This window comes from Neophocaena asiaeorientalis, unplaced genomic scaffold, assembly GCF_003031525.2.
Source record: "Neophocaena asiaeorientalis asiaeorientalis breed wild unplaced genomic scaffold, Neophocaena_asiaeorientalis_V1.1 scaffold504, whole genome shotgun sequence".
Classification (NCBI taxonomy): domain Eukaryota; kingdom Metazoa; phylum Chordata; class Mammalia; order Artiodactyla; family Phocoenidae; genus Neophocaena; species Neophocaena asiaeorientalis.
In genome coordinates this window covers 7721911-7741110 of record NW_020174438.1, presented here as the reverse complement: position 1 = coordinate 7741110, position 19200 = coordinate 7721911, and the positions used below count along the sequence as shown (strand labels likewise).

The following is a 19200-nucleotide window of genomic DNA, read 5'->3' as shown; positions in this document are numbered from 1 at the left end:
CCTCTGACAGCTACTGCCGGAGGCCAGAGAATGGAATTCCAGGTCATATCAGAGTTTCTTTGGAATGGAGAAGAATGACCTCAAGCAGGGCTGAACCATTAGAGGAGTTAAGTCCGGCCCGAGGAACCCAGCGCAGGCCTGCGCAGGCCCCCTTCAGTTTTGCTCCCGCTGCACTCGGGTGCTCCAGCCCTCTTCCAGCCCCCTCCCGTGGGAAGCTGACGCCCTACACAGGCTGCTCCACCTGCGCTGAGAACAAACAGGGAGCGTCAGTGTGTCGGGTGAGGGTGGGCGCTGCCTGGAGACCGCAGAGAAAGCCAGCCGCCTCCTCCCGGGTTATGCCTGTGCTGGTCTGGGAACCGAACCATACCCACTCCTGTTTATCCCAGGCAGTTCTCACCGCTACCCCGGCCGCCCCTCAACCCCCACGTCACTCTTCGTCCAGGCAGCCCTTTTTCCCTGCCAGGGTTCCCCGGGGGGAAATGCTGCCCCTTCCCCATCCTTGCCCGCTGAGAAGGGTTCCTTGAGGGCTTCGGGTGGAAGCGTGGGTACTGGGCCTGAGGTAAGAGGTGAGGATGCAGGAGCTACCCCAGCCCCGAGGCGAGGAGCTGCAGGGAACTACCAGAGATGATGTCGCGGTCACTGCGGCCACTGCGGCAAAGTAGGGAACCCGTGGCGCTCCGCGCGGGCTAAGGCATCAGCGCTGCTGCCAGGGATCCCAGCATGCGGCCCCGTCTCCACGTTCCCCGACCCACCAGGAAAAGATGCTAGACCCCGCGGCAGCCGGGCTCTACCCCGTCCCTCTTACGCTCCCCCCTTGCCCAACTAGCCGGCCTGGCCGAGCGCAGGGGGGGGCGGATGGGCCGGGGCCATGGAGCTGCTGAAGCCGAACCGGAGCGTGCCGGGATACGGACCCGGGCCGGCGGCTTCCCTGTGCCGCCCGGGGGGCCCCCTCCTCAACGGCAGCGGCACCGGCAACCTCAGCTGTGAGCCCCCGCGCATCCGCGGAGCCGGGACACGAGGTGGGTGCCTCCCTGAGCCCCGTCCACGAGCTCCTTCTCACTGCACCCCGCAACACTCACAGAGGCCCCCACTGCTTCCCCAAACGCCCACGCTGTCCCTTCATAGTATACTCCGTCTGTCCCCAAACAGCTCCCCCGACGCATGTGTCCCCCACAGCTCATAAAACTCCATCGCAGCTTCACACTACCTGGTCAGAGCCCCTTCACACCCTGGTCCCCTGACCACCCCCAGAGCTCCTGATCACCCCTAACACACAGCCGCCTCCTAGACAGAGACGGTGGGAAGACAAGGACCTCCTCCAGCCAATCCTCCCAGGTCTCTCCTTTCCTTTTGCAGCCAGTTCACGGAGCCACAGTGGGGAAGGAAAGAAAGGAAGGAAGGCAAGATTGGGGGAAAGAAGGGGTCTGGTTGGGGAAGGGGCACTCTGGAAGACCCGAATGGGAAGTTAGCGTTATAATTTCCTGTGTCCCCCACCCAACCCCCTGCCTTCCCAAAAGAGGTCCTCTAACCTGAATTATTAGGCTGGACATTGGACTGAGGGGCTGCTCTCTAGAGCTGCCTGTCTCCATTTCCTCAGATCCCCTTGCCTCCCAAGTTGGAGTTTTTCTCAAGGGTCTTTACCCTCCCTCTTTCGCTGTCTCCAAGTAATGTCTCCAGGTCCCTTGCAAGCCCCTCTCCAGCCTGCCTCTCCTTAGGTTTCAGCCTCCTAGAGCCTGGCTGCCCCATTCATCATCCCACCCCTTTGTGCCACCTTCTCCCCCTCACCACCAGACTGCTTCCACTCAGCCAGTCCCCAAAGTGACTTTCATTCCTCCCATCAGCCAACATCCACATTTTCTCAACGACCCAGCTCAAGTCTTATTTTTCCCCTTCCTATACCTTTTCTTTCCTTACATGGTTACTGGACACCTGCTATTATAGTCTCTGGGCTAGGTGCCGGGTACACAGGGCTGAACTAGACCCAGTCTGGACTGTCATCTCCAGTGCAAGCGGGAGACAAAAACCAATGGGAAAATCACAGTCAGCACTGGAATTCCCACAAGAGGGACCAAACTCTGGGCACCCAAAGGAGATGGGGTCTGAAAACCTCACAGAGGGAACCTTGAATCTGGAGTTCAGTAGGCAGAAAAGGAAGAAGTGGGATTCCAGGAGAGGGAACAGTGTTAAGCAGAAGGAAATTATTCCAAGCTTTAGAAGGGAAAATGGGAATAAACTGCAATTCAAGTATTTATTTTCCCCCATAAAATATTGCATGCATTCCCAGACCAGTTGTCACACACTCTCTCATTGTTACACCCAGATTCTTTCACTTGACAAATATTTATGGAGCCAGAGATTTTGCTAAGCACTAAGGACAGGAGTAGAACAAAATTGACACAGCTCCTACTTCACGGAGCTCACAGTTCAGTGGGGGAGAAGGACAAGTAAGCAGAGAATTGTCGTACAGAGTGGGAAGTGCCTTGAGAGGGATGTGGGAACACAGAAGAGGAGCACCTCTATCTAGCCTAGCCTAGGCTTAGGAATCAGAGTTGGCCTCCTGAGGAGGTGAAGGCTAAATTGAAATAAAAATTAAAAAGCTGAGGGAAAGCCAGCCAAGTGAAGGGGCAGAAAAAGCAAAAAGCATCTCGAGCAGAGGACCAGTATGTGTAAACAGCCAGAGTTTAAGTCCATGGCCCTTTTGTTCAGTGTGTCATAGTTTCTGTGTGCCTGAGACATGTACCATAAGAGAGGAATAATGAACACTCAAGATGAAGACCAGCCTAAAGGGTTTCCAGAGAGCCTTATGGACCTTGTCTAAGGAGTATGGATTTCATCCTGAGGGCAATGGGAATTACTGAAAGGTTCAGTAGTACTGCCAGGATTAGTTCTGTATTAAAGAGGGTGGATTGGAGGACAATCCAATGGAGAGAGGAGCATCCTTTAGAAGGCTATTATATTACATTGGTCCTGATGAAAGATGATGCTGGCGTAGACTAAGCTACTGGCAATGGGGATGGAGAGAATTGGGTGGATTTGACCGGCACTTCTGGAAGTGAAATCAACAGAACTTGATGATTTATTAGAAATGGAGAGGGAGGAAGAGGTCAAGGGATGACATCTAGGTTTCTGGCTTAGACAATTAGATGGATGTTGGTGCTATATCATGAGGATAACAAAGGAACAGAAACAGGTTTGAAGGAGATTATGCATTCAATTTGGAGCCCACTGAGTTTAGATGCTGGTAAAATATCCAGGTGGAGTTACCCAGTAAGCTGTTGCATCCAAGGGTCTGGAACATAGGGGAGAGGTATGAGCTAGAAATACAAACTTGAAAGGTGTTTGTCTAGAGGTGGTAACGGAAGCCATGAGAATAGATTAAATCATACCGAGATTGTGTCAGATGGGAAAAAAAAGAGGTCCTGGGACAGGACCCTGAGGAAGACCAATTTAAAAAAAAAATTATTTATCTATTTATTTTTATACAGCAGGTTCTCATTAGTTATCCATTTTATACATATTAGCATATATATGTCAATCCCAATCTCCCAGCTTATCCCACCACCACCCAGCCCCACTTTCCCCCTTTCATGTCCATTTGTTCTCTACATCTGTGTCTCTATTTCTGCCTTGCAAACTGGTTCATCTGTACCATTTTTCTACATTCCACGTTGATATATAATACTTGTTTTTCTCTTTCTGACTTACTTCACTCTGTATGACAGTCTCTAGGTCCATCCACGTCTCTACAGATGACCCAATTTTGTTCCTTTTTATGGCTGAGTAATATTCCATTGTATATATATACCACATCTTCTTTATCCATTCATCTGTCGATGGGCATTTAGGTTGCTTCCATGTCCTGGCTATTGTAAATAGTGCTGCTATGAACATTGGGGTGCATGTGTCTTTTTGAATTATGGTTTTCTCTGGGTATATGCCCAGGAGTGGGATTGCTGGGTCATATGGTTAGTTCTGGTTTTAATTTTTTAAGGAACCTCTATACTGTTCTCCATAGTGGCTGTATCAGTTTACATTCCCACCAACAGTGCAAGAGGGTTCCCTTTTCTCCACACCCTCTCCAGCATTTGTTGTTTGTAGATTCTCTGATGATGCCCATTCTAACCGGTGTGAGGTGATACCTCACTGTAGTGTTTTTTTGTTTGTTTTTGTTTTGTTTTGTTTTTGCGGTACGCGGGCCTCTCACTGCTGTGGCCTCTCCCGTTGCGGAGCACAGGCTCCGGACACACAGGCTCAGCGTCCATGGCTCACGAGCCCAGCCGCTCCGCGGCATGTGGGATCTTCCCAGACCGGGGCACAAACCCGCGTCCCCTGCATCGGCAGGCGGACTCTCAACCACTGCGCCACCAGGGAAGCCCCTCATCATAGTTTTGATTTGCATTTCTCTAATAGTTAGTGATGTTGAGCATCTTTTCGTGTGTCTCTTGACCATCTGCATGGGAAGACCCATTTTTAAAAGCCAAGCAGAGGAAGGAGAGTCCATGAAGTAGATCTAGATGAGACCATCAGAGAGACAAGAAGGCAAGGAAAAAAGAAAGTTTCAAGCAGAGTGGGAGAAGTGATGTCAAATGCTGCCCATATAAGTCAGATAAGGTCATAACAGCATCCTTCCGATTCAATAACAAGGAAGTCTTAGGAGGAGCTGTGGGTGTTAGGGGGTGGCTACAGTTGGTAGAAGTTTGGGCCATGGGGGAGGAGTTATAAGAAGTGAACCAAGGTGTGCAGATAAAACTTTCCAGAAGTTTGGTAGGGAGAGAGAGAGAGAGACGAAGAGAAAACAGAATAGTGCTAGAAATAACATGGGGCCGAGGAGGATAACATGGGGTTGAGGAAGGGTGTGTGTGCGTGTGCGTGTGCGTGTGTGTGAGTGCACACGCTCACTCATGCATAGTTTGTCTTTTGAGTGTGTATGTGTTGTAGAGATAAGGCCATTTAAAAAATGTTTTTGGGGAACGGGCCGAGAGAGAAAGGTTGAAGTGCAGAAGATAGCAGCGCTAGCTAATAGAGTAAGGGACCTTGAGAAAGCAGAATGTGAAGTGATTCAGAGCACAAGTCATCTAGACGTTGCTGCCCACACACATTTGGATGTGACACCTGGCAGTCAGAAGCTACCCACAGAGACTCTGTTAGCCACACTCACTCAGCTGTTACCCCGACAGACGCATCTTACCCAGGCTCACTCCAGTGTTACCGATAGAAATATGGATGTTACTCACATTATTCTGATATAATCCACATAGACTTGAACGTTACCCATGTTCACTCAGATGCTACCCACAGAAAAGCAGGTGTCACCCACACTCCCTTTAATATTGCCCGCTGTCATTCAGATATTACTCACCCATCAAACACACTCGCTTTTGTTTTATTATTATCCACGTACAATCAAACATTACCCATGCTCACTTAAGTAACCCTCCTCCAGGTATTACCCATAAAGTCATAGATATTACTCTTACACATTCAGATATTACCCGCAAAGACTCAGATACTACCTATGTTCGCTCAGGCGCTCAGTTATTTTACTCAATAAGATTAACATCTTAATCTGTTAATATCTCATGTTCACACTCACTTAAACATTGCCCACGTACACTTGCATATTACTTCTGCTCAATCAGCTATGATCACCGTCAGCTGGATATTCCCCTATTCACACACAGACCTCTGAATGTAACCCACGCTTCCTGAAGATGTTACTTACAAAATGAGACGTTATCTGCAGACCCTGGCTCATTCCGATGTTACAACACTTACTCAGATATTGCCTAAACTTACAGGCAACCCACACTCAATCAGATACTACCTATAGACACGTAGCTGTTACCCTTCTCCAGATATTGCCTACAGAAATATGTGTTACTCTCACCCACCCAGGTATCAGCTCCAAGACTAAAGTATTACCCAATGCTCACTCTGATCTTACCTACATACACACCCTGCATATTATTTCTGCCCCCTCCGTTAGAATCCATTAACATGTGGATGTCCCCATCACCCAGCTGTTACCCACAATCAGCTAGATGCCATATCCATGCTCACCACAGACGCATGCGTACTACTCTGATGCCTGAGTGATGGGTGACCAGATCCAGCACACCAGTGAGTGGCAGGATTCGAGGCATCAGCAGCTTCAGTGTTCTGTGGAACCCTTTCTTAGAAAAGCCCGTTTTTGTTTCACGTCGCGTCATCTGGATTTTTGTACCCACACCTCTCTGCCATCATCTGGACAGAACACATGCAGATCCTCTAGACCCCAGAAGCAGAGCTGAGCTGTCCCAGTCTTCTGAGTCCCCGGTCTGATTTCTGCTCTCCTCTCATCCCCAGCAGAAGGATGCCCACAGATAGGCTGTCAAGGCACTAGTGGCTGTACCCCAGGAGGCGCATCTCCCATTCTGCCACCCCTGAAGCCACTGTGGTCATTCATATGCCACCACACAAACATACATGGATGCATACACACACACACACACACACAGAGTTTCCCCTGTTCTTAACATTCTGCATTAGGGTAGTACCTTTGTTACAATTGATGAGCCGATATTGATACACTATTAACTAATTTCCGTGGTTTACATTAGGGTTCACTCTTTGTGTTGTATGTTCTATGGCTTTTCAGAAATGTATAATGACATTTATGTACCATTACAGTACCATATAGAATAGTTTCACTGCCCTAAAAGTCCCCTGTGCTCCAACTATTTATCCTTCCCTGCCTTTCCCAAGATCCCTAGCTCTAAGATTGCTTTTACTTAGCCTTTTCACATCTCCTAACTGTTCAACAGCAAAGACCTAGAGAGATGGTGATGGCTGGAAATAAAGTAACAGCTGGAAGTGCCCAGTTAAACAGCAAAACATTGTACAGTTGCTGGTCATTTTTACTGGGACCTTGTCCTCTAGTTTTCAGAGGTCCCCACACAGATTGGCAACTTCATAATAGAGGGCCTAGCCCCATCTTTCAGCTACACCACAATTAGCCAAGTTCAAGGATACACACGAGATCCATTAGCCAGATGAATGAATGAGAAATGTGCTTTTCACAGTTTAGAGTGCCGTACAAACTTGAGATGTGGTTGTTGAATCAAGAACTAGTTGAAGAGAGGGACTTCCCCGGTGGTCCAGTGGTTAGGACTCAGCGCCATCACTGCCAGGGCCCGGGTTCGATCCCTGGTTGGGAACTGAGATCCTTCAAGCCCCGTGGCACGGCCAAAAAAAAAAAAAACTAGTTGAAGAGAAACATTCAGAGGACAGAGGAGGAAGTGTTAGAGAAGATAGAACTAGAGAAATTAAGGGGTAGGGGGAGAGAGGCGGAGAGGGGCAATAGACTGGGGGGAGACATAGAGTGCGAGATAGACCACCTGCTCTATTCTTCTGGGTCCAAGGACCTCTGACAGAGATCCCCCTCCCAAAGTTCTTTATTTCCCCCTACACACACACACATACACCTCAAATTGTCACACATAAACCGTCCATAAGCCTTCCCTGCAGAGAGGGGCCCAGCTTCTAAATGAGACACAGGTGGTTTGTATATAATAGTAAAAGTAACACATCCAAAATCACAGCCTGTCACTTGCCCCGTCCCCTCCACCAACAAAATCCTCCAACATGGGTCTCTAAAGAGACAGAGGCAGCAAGGAGAGCGCATGCTGGAGCCTTAGAAGCACAGAGGTGAAAGATGGACGATGAGGGACAGAGCAGGTGCATTTATGTGGAGAGTGACAGAGATCCATTTAAGATTCATCAGTAAGCAGGTGTTAACAGCTCCTGTGCAGGGGACATTATGCCGAATGTTAGGGACATGCTGGAGAACATGATGGGCATTGCCCTTGTGCTCAAGAGCTCATAGTCTAGTGGTGGAGATAGAAAATGAACAGAATAATACAGTGAGAAATGACATGGTAGAGTATCGAGGGGAATAGCACCATGAATGACAGAGAAGGGAGGAAGTGATAGAAGGCAAAGCATTTTAGAGATCTAGAGACTGGCTTCTATTCTGAATCGGCTCCTAACTTAACTGGGTGCTCTGAACAAGTAATAGCACTGCTGAGTTCAGTTAGGGGATCTCTTGTAAGTAGCACTTACTCGAAGTCTACAACAACTTCTGAATAAGTACAAGCTATTGTTATGAGAAAACAGTTTAATTTGGGAGCTCTGGCCAAAGTCAGCCAAGGTATGGGGCTATGAAAAAGGGCCCTGCAGCTCTGGGCCCTTCCCTCCCCCCAACTTGGCAGGCTCTGTCCCTGCCCTCTCTCCCTCCAAGCTCCAGTCTCCCTCATGCTGAGGCCATGGGTGACTGGGTCCAGTTTAATTTAATTCTATTCAATTTTGTCTGGGTTTGCTTGGCTGTGATATGGAAGCCCAATGATGAATCCTTCTCCCAACAGGCAATGACAAAAATGAATGGGGTCAGCCCTTTGTCTAGCCCAGCAACACTACATGTCCCTCCCGTGAGCTCCCAGAGCACTCTGTGTATTCCTCAACCTCGCTCCTTATCACACCATGTGACAATTATCTGTTTATACATCTGAGTTTCCCTCTAGACTGTGAGCTCTCCGATGAGAGCTCACAGGGCATTTGCCATGTCCTCTGTCCCCAGGGCCTGGTATAAAGGGAGTCCTCTGTAAATGCTTGTGGAGTGAGAATGAATGTTTATAGATAATTAAAATATAAGGTGGAAAGTAAAAACGGTTCTAACTGATGTGAAGGGAACATGCGTGGTCAGAGGAAGGAGAGATTAGCTCCAAATAAGGTGTCCAGAAAGGCCTAACAGAGGAGGGGGCAGTCTGTCTGAGTCTTGAAAGACAATGGTGAATAGGAATTTACCAGATAACAGAAAACAAGTTTGTTGTTGAAAGTCATTAATCGGGGGGAGGTATTAATAGTGGGGGGGGGGGCAGTGAAAGAGCATTTTAGGCTGAGAAACCGACATGAGCAAAGGAGAGAATCATGGGTGCACACGTTGCCTTCCAGAAACTGAGTCATCCGGTGCCTTAAGTTGGGTGCATTGCAGGGAGGAAGTGGGAGGAGGAAGAGGGCAGTTCTGGGAGAATCTGGATGACATGCTAAAGGGTTGCAGACAGGTGAGAGTAGCTGAAGGGTCTTTTTGTTTGTTTGTTTTGTTGTCGTTGTTTTTTTAAGACAATAAAGACATGCTCGGACCTGCGTTTCAAAAGATAGTGGGTGGTCAACTGGGTCGAATGCTGCCGGGAGGTCAAGTAGAATAAGCTGAGAAGAGACCTTTGGATTTAGCAGTTAAAGCTCAGTAACCTTGAGAAGTGTGCAAACAGTAATGGGGGAACAGGTCACTGGGTTGTAACAGATTGAGGGGTGAATGAAAAGATGGAAATAATCTTTTCGAGAAGTTTGGCTGCAAAGAGAAGGAAGGATTTGGAACAAAGCTTGAGAAGGGACAGGCTTTCTTAAGGAAGAGTAGAGTTAGGCCACTTTAACTAGGCCTCCAGGGGTTAGAAGGGTAAAGGATTCAAGTTCACCATTTACTGAGTGGGTCGTCGGGGTTGGGGGCGGGGGCGGGGATTTGGAAAGCAGGGGATCTGGCTGGGTAGTGGGGGTTGGAGGACTGGGGATAAGTGAAATTGGAGAGCCGGGCTGAGTGGGGGCCAGGACTCCCACTGCCACCTCCCCTTTTTCCTACCCAGAATTGGAGCTGGCCATTAGGGTCACCCTCTACTCTGTGATCTTTCTGATGAGTGTCGGAGGAAATGTGCTCATCATCGTGGTCCTGGGACTCAGCCGCCGTCTGAGGACCGTCACCAACGCCTTCCTGCTCTCCCTGGCTGTCAGCGACCTCCTGCTGGCCGTGGCTTGCATGCCCTTCACCCTCCTGCCCAATCTCATGGGCACATTTATCTTTGGCACAGTCGTCTGCAAGGCGGTTTCCTACTTCATGGGTAGGTGAACAACCGACCGGCCTCCCTTGCCCCTCTCCTCTTCTAAAGTCGTTGCCGGATGTAGGGGGTCTTTCTCCGTCAGCGGGTATGGAAGTCACACTGGTGAGTGTGTAGTACAAGTTTCCTAGGTGACCCCTTCCTCTTCCCTTGCTAGGCGTGTCTGTGAGCGTGTCCACGCTAAGCCTCGTGGCCATCGCCCTGGAGCGGTACAGCGCCATCTGCCGACCACTGCAGGCGCGTGTGTGGCAGACGCGCTCACACGCGGCTCGAGTGATCGTAGCCACGTGGATGCTGTCCGGACTGCTCATGGTGCCCTACCCGGTGTACACTGCCGTGCAGCCAGCGGGACCTCGCGTGCTGCAATGCATGCATCGGTGGCCCAGTGCGCGAGTTCGCCAAACCTGGTGAGGGTCCCTATAACCCATTCCTGGGAATTCCCTCCTCCATCTCCATCAGATACTCACGAGCATTACCCAGAATCTCCCTCCAGCTGCTCTAACAATTATTACTACAATTGCCTTTCCCACCACCCTGGGATTCCCATTCGGGGCTTCTCCCCAGTTCTCTAACCCTTCCCGGCCACATACCCAAATCCTACTTCTACCTCTGGGGCCTGGTCACCAGCCCTAGAAACATCAACCCTTGCGTCTTCCTCCGTCTGTGATTATAGCTGGACAGAGACCCGCGCGATTGGTCTGTGCTCTGTCTCTAGGTCGGTACTGCTGCTTCTGCTCTTGTTTTTCGTGCCGGGGGTGGTTATGGCGGTGGCCTACGGGCTTATCTCCCGCGAGCTCTATTTAGGGCTTCGCTTTGACGGTGACAGTGACAGCGAGAGCCAGAGCCGGGTCGGAAGTCAAGGAGGACTGCCCGGTGGGACCGGACGAGGTGGGTGAAATCCAGGAGGGGCGGGACTTTGGGAAGAGGCGGGACATAAAGTGGGTGGGGCGGAAAGGTGTGTGAGTAGGAAGAGAGACTGGAAATGGGGGGGTTGGGGGGAGACCAATGGGGATTTGGAGAGCTCAGCCTTCTGTTCTGACCGCCCACCGTCTGTGCTCAGGTCCTGCCCACGCGAACGGGCGTTGCGGGTCGGAGACCCGGCTGGCTGGCGAGGACGGCGATGGCTGTTACGTGCAGCTTCCGCGCTCCCGGCCTGTACTGGAGCTGTCCGCGCTGACCGGACCCGCGCCTGGGCCAGGATCCTGCACCCGGCCGGCCCAAGCCAAGCTGTTAGCTAAGAAGCGCGTGGTTCGGATGTTACTGGTGATCGTTGTGCTTTTTTTCCTGTGTTGGTTGCCAGTGTACAGCGCCAACACGTGGCGCGCCTTCGACGGCCCCGGTGCACATCGCGCCCTTTCGGGTGCGCCCATCTCCTTCATCCACTTGCTAAGCTACGCCTCTGCCTGTGTCAACCCCCTGGTCTACTGCTTCATGCACCGTCGCTTTCGCCAGGCCTGCCTCGACACCTGCGCCCGCTGCTGTCCTCGGCCTCCGCGAGCTCGCCCCAGGCCTCTACCGGACGAGGATCCTCCCACCCCCTCCATCGCCTCACTGTCCAGACTGAGCTACACCACCATCAGCACGCTGGGACCTGGCTGAGGGGTGGAGCGGGAGTGGGAGCTGAGGCAGGACAGACGGACGGACTGGCCCCATCCAGACACACGGGAGACGCAGACCAACGGACACAAGAGACTGACTAACCCCAACGCACAGGAAAAGGTGGCTTACCCCACACAGGAAAAAAGGCACTTGATGTGGGACTGAGCCTGGCACACAGAGACATGGCACTGACCTTGGACATACAGACACAGCGTCCCTAGCTGTGGACTATCTCTACACTGTGGAAACTCTGACAGGGGCTGACTTGCCTCTCACACATATAGTAATGGCATTGAATCTTTTAGGGCTCTGGAGCCTGGCACAGGAATGACTCCTGAGATGCTCCAGGCTGTCCCCAGTTTGACCTCACCGTGCCCTTCCCCAATCAGTGCTGCAAACACCAACCTGCCTAATCTCACACTTCCCAGACCAACAAGCTGTTTTGCACTGAAAAGTCCTTTCATTCCTTTCCAGTTAAATACTATAGGCCTTCCCCTCCTCCATTACCCAACTTTTTCAAGAAATAATAAATGACTTGGCTTCCCCCTTAATTTCCTTTTTGGACTTTTTTGGGGCACGCATAGAGGCACAGGATTTTGTAGAGTCCTCTCCGTCAGGTCCCTCCCCCTGCTGTTCACTCCTGTGCATGACCCCCTGCCAAAAAGCCCGTGGTCTGAGTCTAGATGAGGCTGTGTAAATTCTCTCCGAGTGGTCAACCTGGACCCACCTCACACCACAGTCGTATGCAGTAGCTGGGAATGGAGGTGGGGCTGGGAGGTGGGACATCCATGACACATAATGATTCCTGAGCACATTGTCCTAAAGTGGTACCATTGTTAAGGTGCTGTATTAATAGATGCTTATTAAAATTTTAATGAAAAGAGGAAGCAGTGTATGATAAGACTCAGTTTATTCAATGTGTATTTGAAACACCATGGGTCAGAACATGACAGGTATACAGAATTAATTAGAGTAGGGACTTTTTAACGCACTCTTCCCCATGGAAACACCCTTACTGGCCAGCAGCAAGGAGGAGAGGTAGCGTAGGGAGACAGGGGCCTGGACCTGAATAGGAGTCCCAGAGCCCAGCCTCCCTCTTGACTATAAGACTGATCCAGCCCCAGAGAGGGACGGAGACAGCAATACCACCCCTCCACACACATAATGACAAACAGAAGAACAGATGACCTCACCAAGGGGACATACATAAATAAACAGAGGCATGGTATGCTGGGAGAGGGCTCCTTGACACTTCATCTTGTAACAGTTGGGGAAAGTGAGACCCAGAACAAGAAAGAAAGCTGCTCAAGGTAATACAATAAATTGGACCAAGACAGATATAATCCTATTGAAGTAGGCACTGAGCTGGAGGTGGGAGAGACGCCATACCCATCAAGGGGCAGACCCAAGTTCTGTGGGGCCTGGAGCTTATAAAACTGGGTGCCCTTTTTTAAGAAAAAAAAATGAAATTAAAGATACAAAATTGCTAGGACACTGACCAGGGCCTTTGGAAGAGACCTGTGCAATGAGGAGCCCTGAAATGTAAGCTTCATTAGCTTCTCAGCCAATAATATCTCTAAAATCCACCCACTATGCTGGACAAAGGCTGGATGGAGTGAAGGGTAGTGAGAAAGGAGAGTGGTCTTCTCTTTACCAATGCTGAGCTGCTCCCATCCATCCTTTCTACAGGGCTCTGGGCTGCAAGAGGCAGGAGGAAGGAAGAAAAGGGTAGAGAAGGCGTTCCAAGCTGTCAACTAAGACAGCACTGGTTAAAAATAGAATCCCAGCTGGTCGGAGTTGTGGAAAGCAAGATATTGGACCTTTTTCTCTCATGCCAGCTTTCCAGGGGGTGGAAATAAGGTTGCCCATTGCCCTTGCAACGTTCCCCAGCCCCCAGCCCCACTATCCCTTCTGAAGGAGAGACCGCCTTGTTGAGGCTGCCCCACTGTCAGCCCCTCCAGCTGGGGCCTGGGCTCCTGCTGACCATCAGATGGAGGTGGGGAGCTCAGTGGGGGAGGGATCAGTCCAGCCTCTCAGCCTGGCGTATGAGCTCAAGCACAGTGGGCCAGGGCTAACCTAGAACCTAGTGCATAGGCGCGGCCTAAATAACACCGTTTCACACACTGTGCAGCCCTTTCATCTGCAGAATACTTACACATCCATCACTCCACCCTGCGCCCTATCTAGTTACCAGATGTGGAATCTTGGGATCCTCCCATCTTTTTTCCATCTCTTGAAATCTGACAAAACATTTCGGATCCAGATGTACTACCACTGTCTCCATGAAGTCCTGCTTGGTCATCCTCACAAAGCTTGTCTGCTTGTAGAGTACTTACTGCTTTCTCTCCTCTGTCATACTTATTTGTATTCCTGCCTGATTTCCCATCCTGGGCAGGGAACAGCGTGATGTCATGGGAAGATGACTGAGCCTGGGCCTAGAAGCTGGGGTGATGGAGGGTGTGGGGTGAAATCTGATGCTTCTTGGTGCTGTGTGACACGAGTTTGTATATACCAATTCATTTCATTCTCAAAACTCTTCTCCAGAACAATTTCAGTTGACAGAAGAGGAAAGTGAAGCTGAGAAAGCTTAGGGAAGCTTACACAAGCCCCACAGCCAGAACGGAGGCAGGAACTGAGCTCAGGTATCTGCCTCCAAAGCTTTGTTTCTTTCCATTATGCTGTTTTGCCTTCTTTCAAGCCTTGAAGATCTGCGTACCAGTGGTCCTGCCTTTTAAAAGTTGTGTGATTCTGCACAAGTTATCTTAGTGAGTTCTCAGTCTCACCTGTAAAATGGGAATAATTACGTTAACTTCTGTGATATTGTGATTCATAATAAGCAAAAGCAATCTTGAGGGGAAAAAATGGAGCTGGACGAATCAGACTCCCTGACTTCAGACTATACTACAGGGCTACAGTAATCAAGACAGTATGGTACTGGCACAAAAACAGAGATATAGATCAATGGAGCAGGATTGAAAGCCCAGAGATAAACCCACGCACCTGTGCTCACCTAATCTATGACAAAGGAGGCCAGAATATACAATGGAGAAAAGACAGCCTCTTCTATAAGTAGTACTGGGAAAACTGGACAGCTACATGTAAAAGAATGAAATTAGAACACTCCCTAACACTATACACAAAAATAAGCTCAAAATGGATTAAAGACCTAAATATAAGGCTAGACACTATAAAACTTTTAGAGGAAAACATAGGCAGAACACTCTTTGACATAAATCATCTTTTTTGACCCACCTCCTAGAGTAATGAGAATAAAAACAAAAATAACCAAATGGGACCTAGTTAAACTTAAAAGCATTTGCACAGCAAAGGAAACCATAAATAAGACGAAAACACAACCGTCAGAAGGGGAGAAAATATTTGCAAACAAGGCAACTGACAAAGGATTAATCTCCAAAATATACAAACAGCTCATGCAGCTCAATATCAAAAAAACAAACAACCCAATCAAAAAATGGGTGGAAGACCTAAACAGACATTTCTCCAAAGAGGACATACAGATGGCCAACAAACACTTGAAATGATGCTCAACATCACTAATTATTAGAGAAGTGCAAATCAAAACTACAGTGAGTTATCACCTCACACCAGTCAAAATGGCCATCCATCACCACAAAAATCTACAAACAATAAATGCTGGAGAGGGTGTGGAGAAAAAGGAACCCTCTTGCACAGTTGGTCGGAATGTAAATTGATACAGCCACTAGGGAGAGCAGGAAGAAGGTTGCTTAAAAAACTAAAAATAGAACTACCATGTGACCCAGCAATCCCACTACTGGGTATATACCCAGAAAAAAACCATAATTCAAAAAGACACATGCACCCCATTGTTCATTGCAGCATTATTTACAATACCAGGACATGGAAGCAACCTAAATGTCTATCAACAGAGGAATGGATAAAGAAGATGTGGCACATATATACAATGGAATATTTCTCAGCCATAAAAAGGAATGGAATAGTGCCATTTGTAGAGATGTGGATGGACCGAGAGACTGTCATTCAGAGTGAAGTTAAGTCAGAAAGAGAAAAACAAGTATCATATATCAACGCCTATATGCAGAATCTGAAAAAAACTGGTATAGACAATCTTATTTACAAAGCAGAAATAGAGACACAGACATAGAGAACAAACATATGGATACCAAAGGGGAAGGGGGGTGGGTAGTGGGATGAATTGGGAGATTGGGATTGACATATATACACTATTGATACTAGGTATAAAATAGATAATTTATGAGAACCTACTGTATAGCACAGGGAACTCCCCTCAATGCTGGTGACTAAATGGGAAGGAAATCCAAAAAAAGAGGAGATATGTGTATATGTATAGCTAATTCACTTTGCCTTACAGTAGAAAGTAACACAACATTGTAAAGCAACTCTACTCCAATAAAGATTTAAAAACAAAAAAGAAAGAAATATACATTCAGTCTTTGTCCTGTTCCTGGCACAGAGCTCTTTGGAATTTCCTAAGTGATGAGAGCCATAAAGGTATCTTTTGTTATGTTAATGATGTGACTTTTGGACCACCCCTAGGTTACCTAAAGATGGGAACTCCTTTGTCAGAGGAACCAACCAAGTAATTAGAGGGTTGTCAATTTCAGCCCCACTCCCTGACCTCCAAGGAGGGGAGGAGGGGAGAGGGCCTGGAGATTGAGATCAATCACTAATGGCCAATGATTTAATCAATTGTGCCTAGTAATGAAGCCTCCATAAAACCTCAGAAGGACAGGGGCTGACAGGTTGGTTAACGCATGAAGATTTGGGGAGAGTGTCTCTCTTGGGAAGACATGGAAGCTCTGCACCCCTACCCACGTATCTTGCCCTATGCATCTCTTCCACCTGGCTGTTCCTAAGTTATATCTTTTTATAATAAACCAGCAACTAGTAAGTAAAATGTTTCTCTGAGTTCTGGGAACTGCTCTAGCAAATGAATCAAACCAAAGGTAGGGGCTGTGGGAACCTTCAATTTATAACTGGCTGGTCAGAAGCACAAGTGACAACCTGGACTCACGACAGCATCTGGGGCAGTGGGGTGGGGGGGGGCCAGTCTTGTAGGACTGAGCTCTTAATCTGTGGGATCTGACACTATCTCCAGGTAGATAATGTCTGAACTGTGTTAAATTATAAGACACCAGCTGGTGTCAGAGCACCTCTTGGTGGTGTAGTAAAAAACATTGTAATTGGTATCAGAATCATAATTCACACGGCCATTTTGAGAATTAGGTGAAACAATGCTCAAAAGTGCTTATTTGGGAATTCCCTACTGGTCCAGTGTTTAGGACTCCGCGCTTTCACTGCCAAGAGCCCAGGTTCAATCCCTGGTTGGGGAACTAAGATCCTGCAAGCCACGCAGCACGGCCAAAAAAAAAAAGTGCTTATCATTGTACCATTGTACGAGCACATATCATAGGAAGGGTTAGATTTGAGATTGCTTTAAGACCAGGATGAAGGAACAGCACCAGGAAACAAAGCCCTCTGCAGAGAGAAGGCCACCCGTAACTGAGGGGGACAGAACCCTGAGTCCAAGGGGAGACTCAGAGTCTGCTAGGAGATGATGTTAGAAAGTGGTGGAGTCAGAACTTGAACCCAGGTCTACCTGACTCCAAAGCCCATGCTCTTTTCACTATACATCCTGACTTTGACCTCCAAGAGAGGACATTCAGGGCTGGGGAGTTGGGAGCAACTAGAACCACTCAGGACACGTCTCAGGGCTCAAAGTAGAAGCACAGGTAAGTCTATCTCTACAGACCTGGATCCTTCAGCAAGCCCCAGTTCTAGTATCTCTATGCCTGGAGGGAAGCCCCCCGGAGAAAGGGAAGCCAGGTCCGCAAAAAATGAGGATGGCAGTTGTCCTGGAAATCTAACCCCCCTCAAACGTTCCAGGAAAGCAGGTTTCCAGCTAAGTCTCAGATATGGGGACAAACCAGAGAAGGGGAGGTATCACAGTGAACATGCATGGGGGTATGGGGGCCCTTCTGCCAGAAGCTGGCCCCTCTCATAGACAACTCAAGCCAGACCTTTGGAGGACTATACACTGATTACTCAGGTATGACTAGTGGGAAGCAAGGGATGTTCTACGGACAGACTTTGTTCCTTCAGGTTATCTATGGGAAGAAAAGCAAATGGAAAGGGTGGGGAAGAAAGCAAGGCCGGCCCATCTGAGGTCAAAGCTTTGTTGCTGGGATATAATGCCTGGAGGTGGGGCCATCCTGGAAGTGACAGTCCTTGTCACAGATTCTAACCATGGTTCACGGGTTGCTTCCTATTCTCTGAGCCTCATTAACTGTCCCCCAACCTCAAGGGCTACTTGGTCAGCCAGATGCTTAGTCCATCACAAAGATCAGCCCCTCCGTTTTGGTAGGGCCCAGTCTTTTCAAAACAGAATTCTAACCCAGCCATGTAATTACATCTTGGGAAAGGAAATAGTTAACCAATTAGGCTCATTGTCTTAAGCACATTGTCTTAATCAAATTAGGCACTTTGCCTTAATCAAACAGTCTGGGGCTCCAGAATACTAACCTGGCATGTAAGTAGTGAGAGATAAGACATGCAAGGGCTCTTGAGGAATGTACATTTATTTGAACGATAAGGCTGGTTTGAGTGAATTTCCCAGGGTGAAACAAATGGGCTCTGACCAACAAGGGAAAGGCAGAACACAAGACACTCCCAGCCAAGATACAAGATCCCATCTACGTGTCAAGAAACAGAGCTACCACACTGCATGTGGACAAGGAAAGGCAGGTGCAAAGGCCCCACCTGGACAGGGGCAGAGCCTTCCAGGTAGAATTCAGTTTGTGGGCAGGAGAAAAGAAATCCCTTTTTTGCCTCAAATCAGATAATCCCTTGATCCTTCTAAATTTAGCTGTATTAGCCCTCCATGAAGTAATGGGCAGCAGTTCAGGGAACTTAAAGGGCAGCCCCCAGGCTGCCTAGATGTGGGGATCTGTAGTTCAGCCCAGAAAAGGCAAGAGCAAGAGCTTAGCGTAGTTGAGGCTGGAAGGCTGGCTTTAAGTGCAGCCAGAGAGATGGAGGACCCTCACATTGTCAGGGAGCAGCTGCACCCACGAACTTGGGACGGTGATGCAAATCAAACCAGAACTAGGCAGCAAAAGTGGGGATCTGGGGCTTCCCTGGTGGCGCAGTGGTTGAGAGTCCGCCTGCCGATGCAGGGGACACAGGTTCGTGCCCCGGTCTGGGAAGATCCCACGTGCCGCAGAGCGGCTGGGCCCGTGAGCCATGGTCGCTGAGCCTGCGCGTCCAGATCCTGTGCTCCGCAACGGAAGAAGCCACAACAGTGAGAGGCCCGCGTACCGCAAAAAAAGGAGACCAATATGCAGCTACAGGGTAAAGAGCTAACACCAGTTTCCTGGTCAGAGACCTCCCCTGCCGGTCCAGTGGTTAAGACCCTGTGCTCCCAATGGCCAAAGGAAAAAAAAAACTGGTCTCACAGAAAAGATCTGGTACCCAGTCTACCCAAATACCATTAACTATGGAGTGATTAGCTCTGACTGGTTACTTTCTCTTTCTGAGCCTCAGTTCCCCTCATCTGTCAGTATCCCTCACCTGGGGATATTTTATGCCTTGCTATGTAGTTGTGAGGGCTACATGAGATACAGCAGCTATCTCCCCTGTGAAATACAAGCTAAGGAAAATT

General features: G+C 48.9%; 1 protein-coding gene across 3 annotated transcripts; it reads left to right on the top strand.

The window, feature by feature from the left end:
• The first annotated feature begins 850 nt into the window (after positions 1-850).
• On the top strand, positions 851-11537 carry CCKBR (cholecystokinin B receptor). 3 transcript variants are annotated; one of them, XM_024757066.1, is made up of 5 exons: positions 851-1019; positions 9675-9926; positions 10081-10330; positions 10639-10811; positions 10984-11537. In XM_024757066.1, exons 1-5 carry the CDS (start codon positions 869-871, stop codon positions 11520-11522), a joined length of 1365 nt encoding a protein of 454 aa, XP_024612834.1. In that variant the 5' UTR covers positions 851-868; the 3' UTR covers positions 11523-11537. The 3 variants fall into 3 exon arrangements, with proteins under 3 accessions (XP_024612834.1, XP_024612835.1, XP_024612836.1); XM_024757067.1 differs by having other exon boundaries at positions 869-1019; positions 10639-10796; positions 10984-11522; XM_024757068.1 differs by lacking the exon at positions 9675-9926 and having other exon boundaries at positions 869-1019; positions 10639-10796; positions 10984-11522.
• Positions 11538-19200: the final 7663 nt, after the last annotated feature.

Excerpts from the sequence above, each read along its gene's own strand:
- CCKBR (XM_024757066.1), top strand. The coding sequence starts at position 869 with ATGGAGCTGCTGAAGCCGAACCGGAGCGTGCCGGGATACGGACCCGGG. Across the intron at positions 9,927-10,080 it reads GGCGGTTTCCTACTTCATGG|GCGTGTCTGTGAGCGTGTCC; the intron begins GTAGGTGAACAA and ends TTCCCTTGCTAG. Across the intron at positions 10,331-10,638 it reads GCGCGAGTTCGCCAAACCTG|GTCGGTACTGCTGCTTCTGC; the intron begins GTGAGGGTCCCT and ends CTCTGTCTCTAG.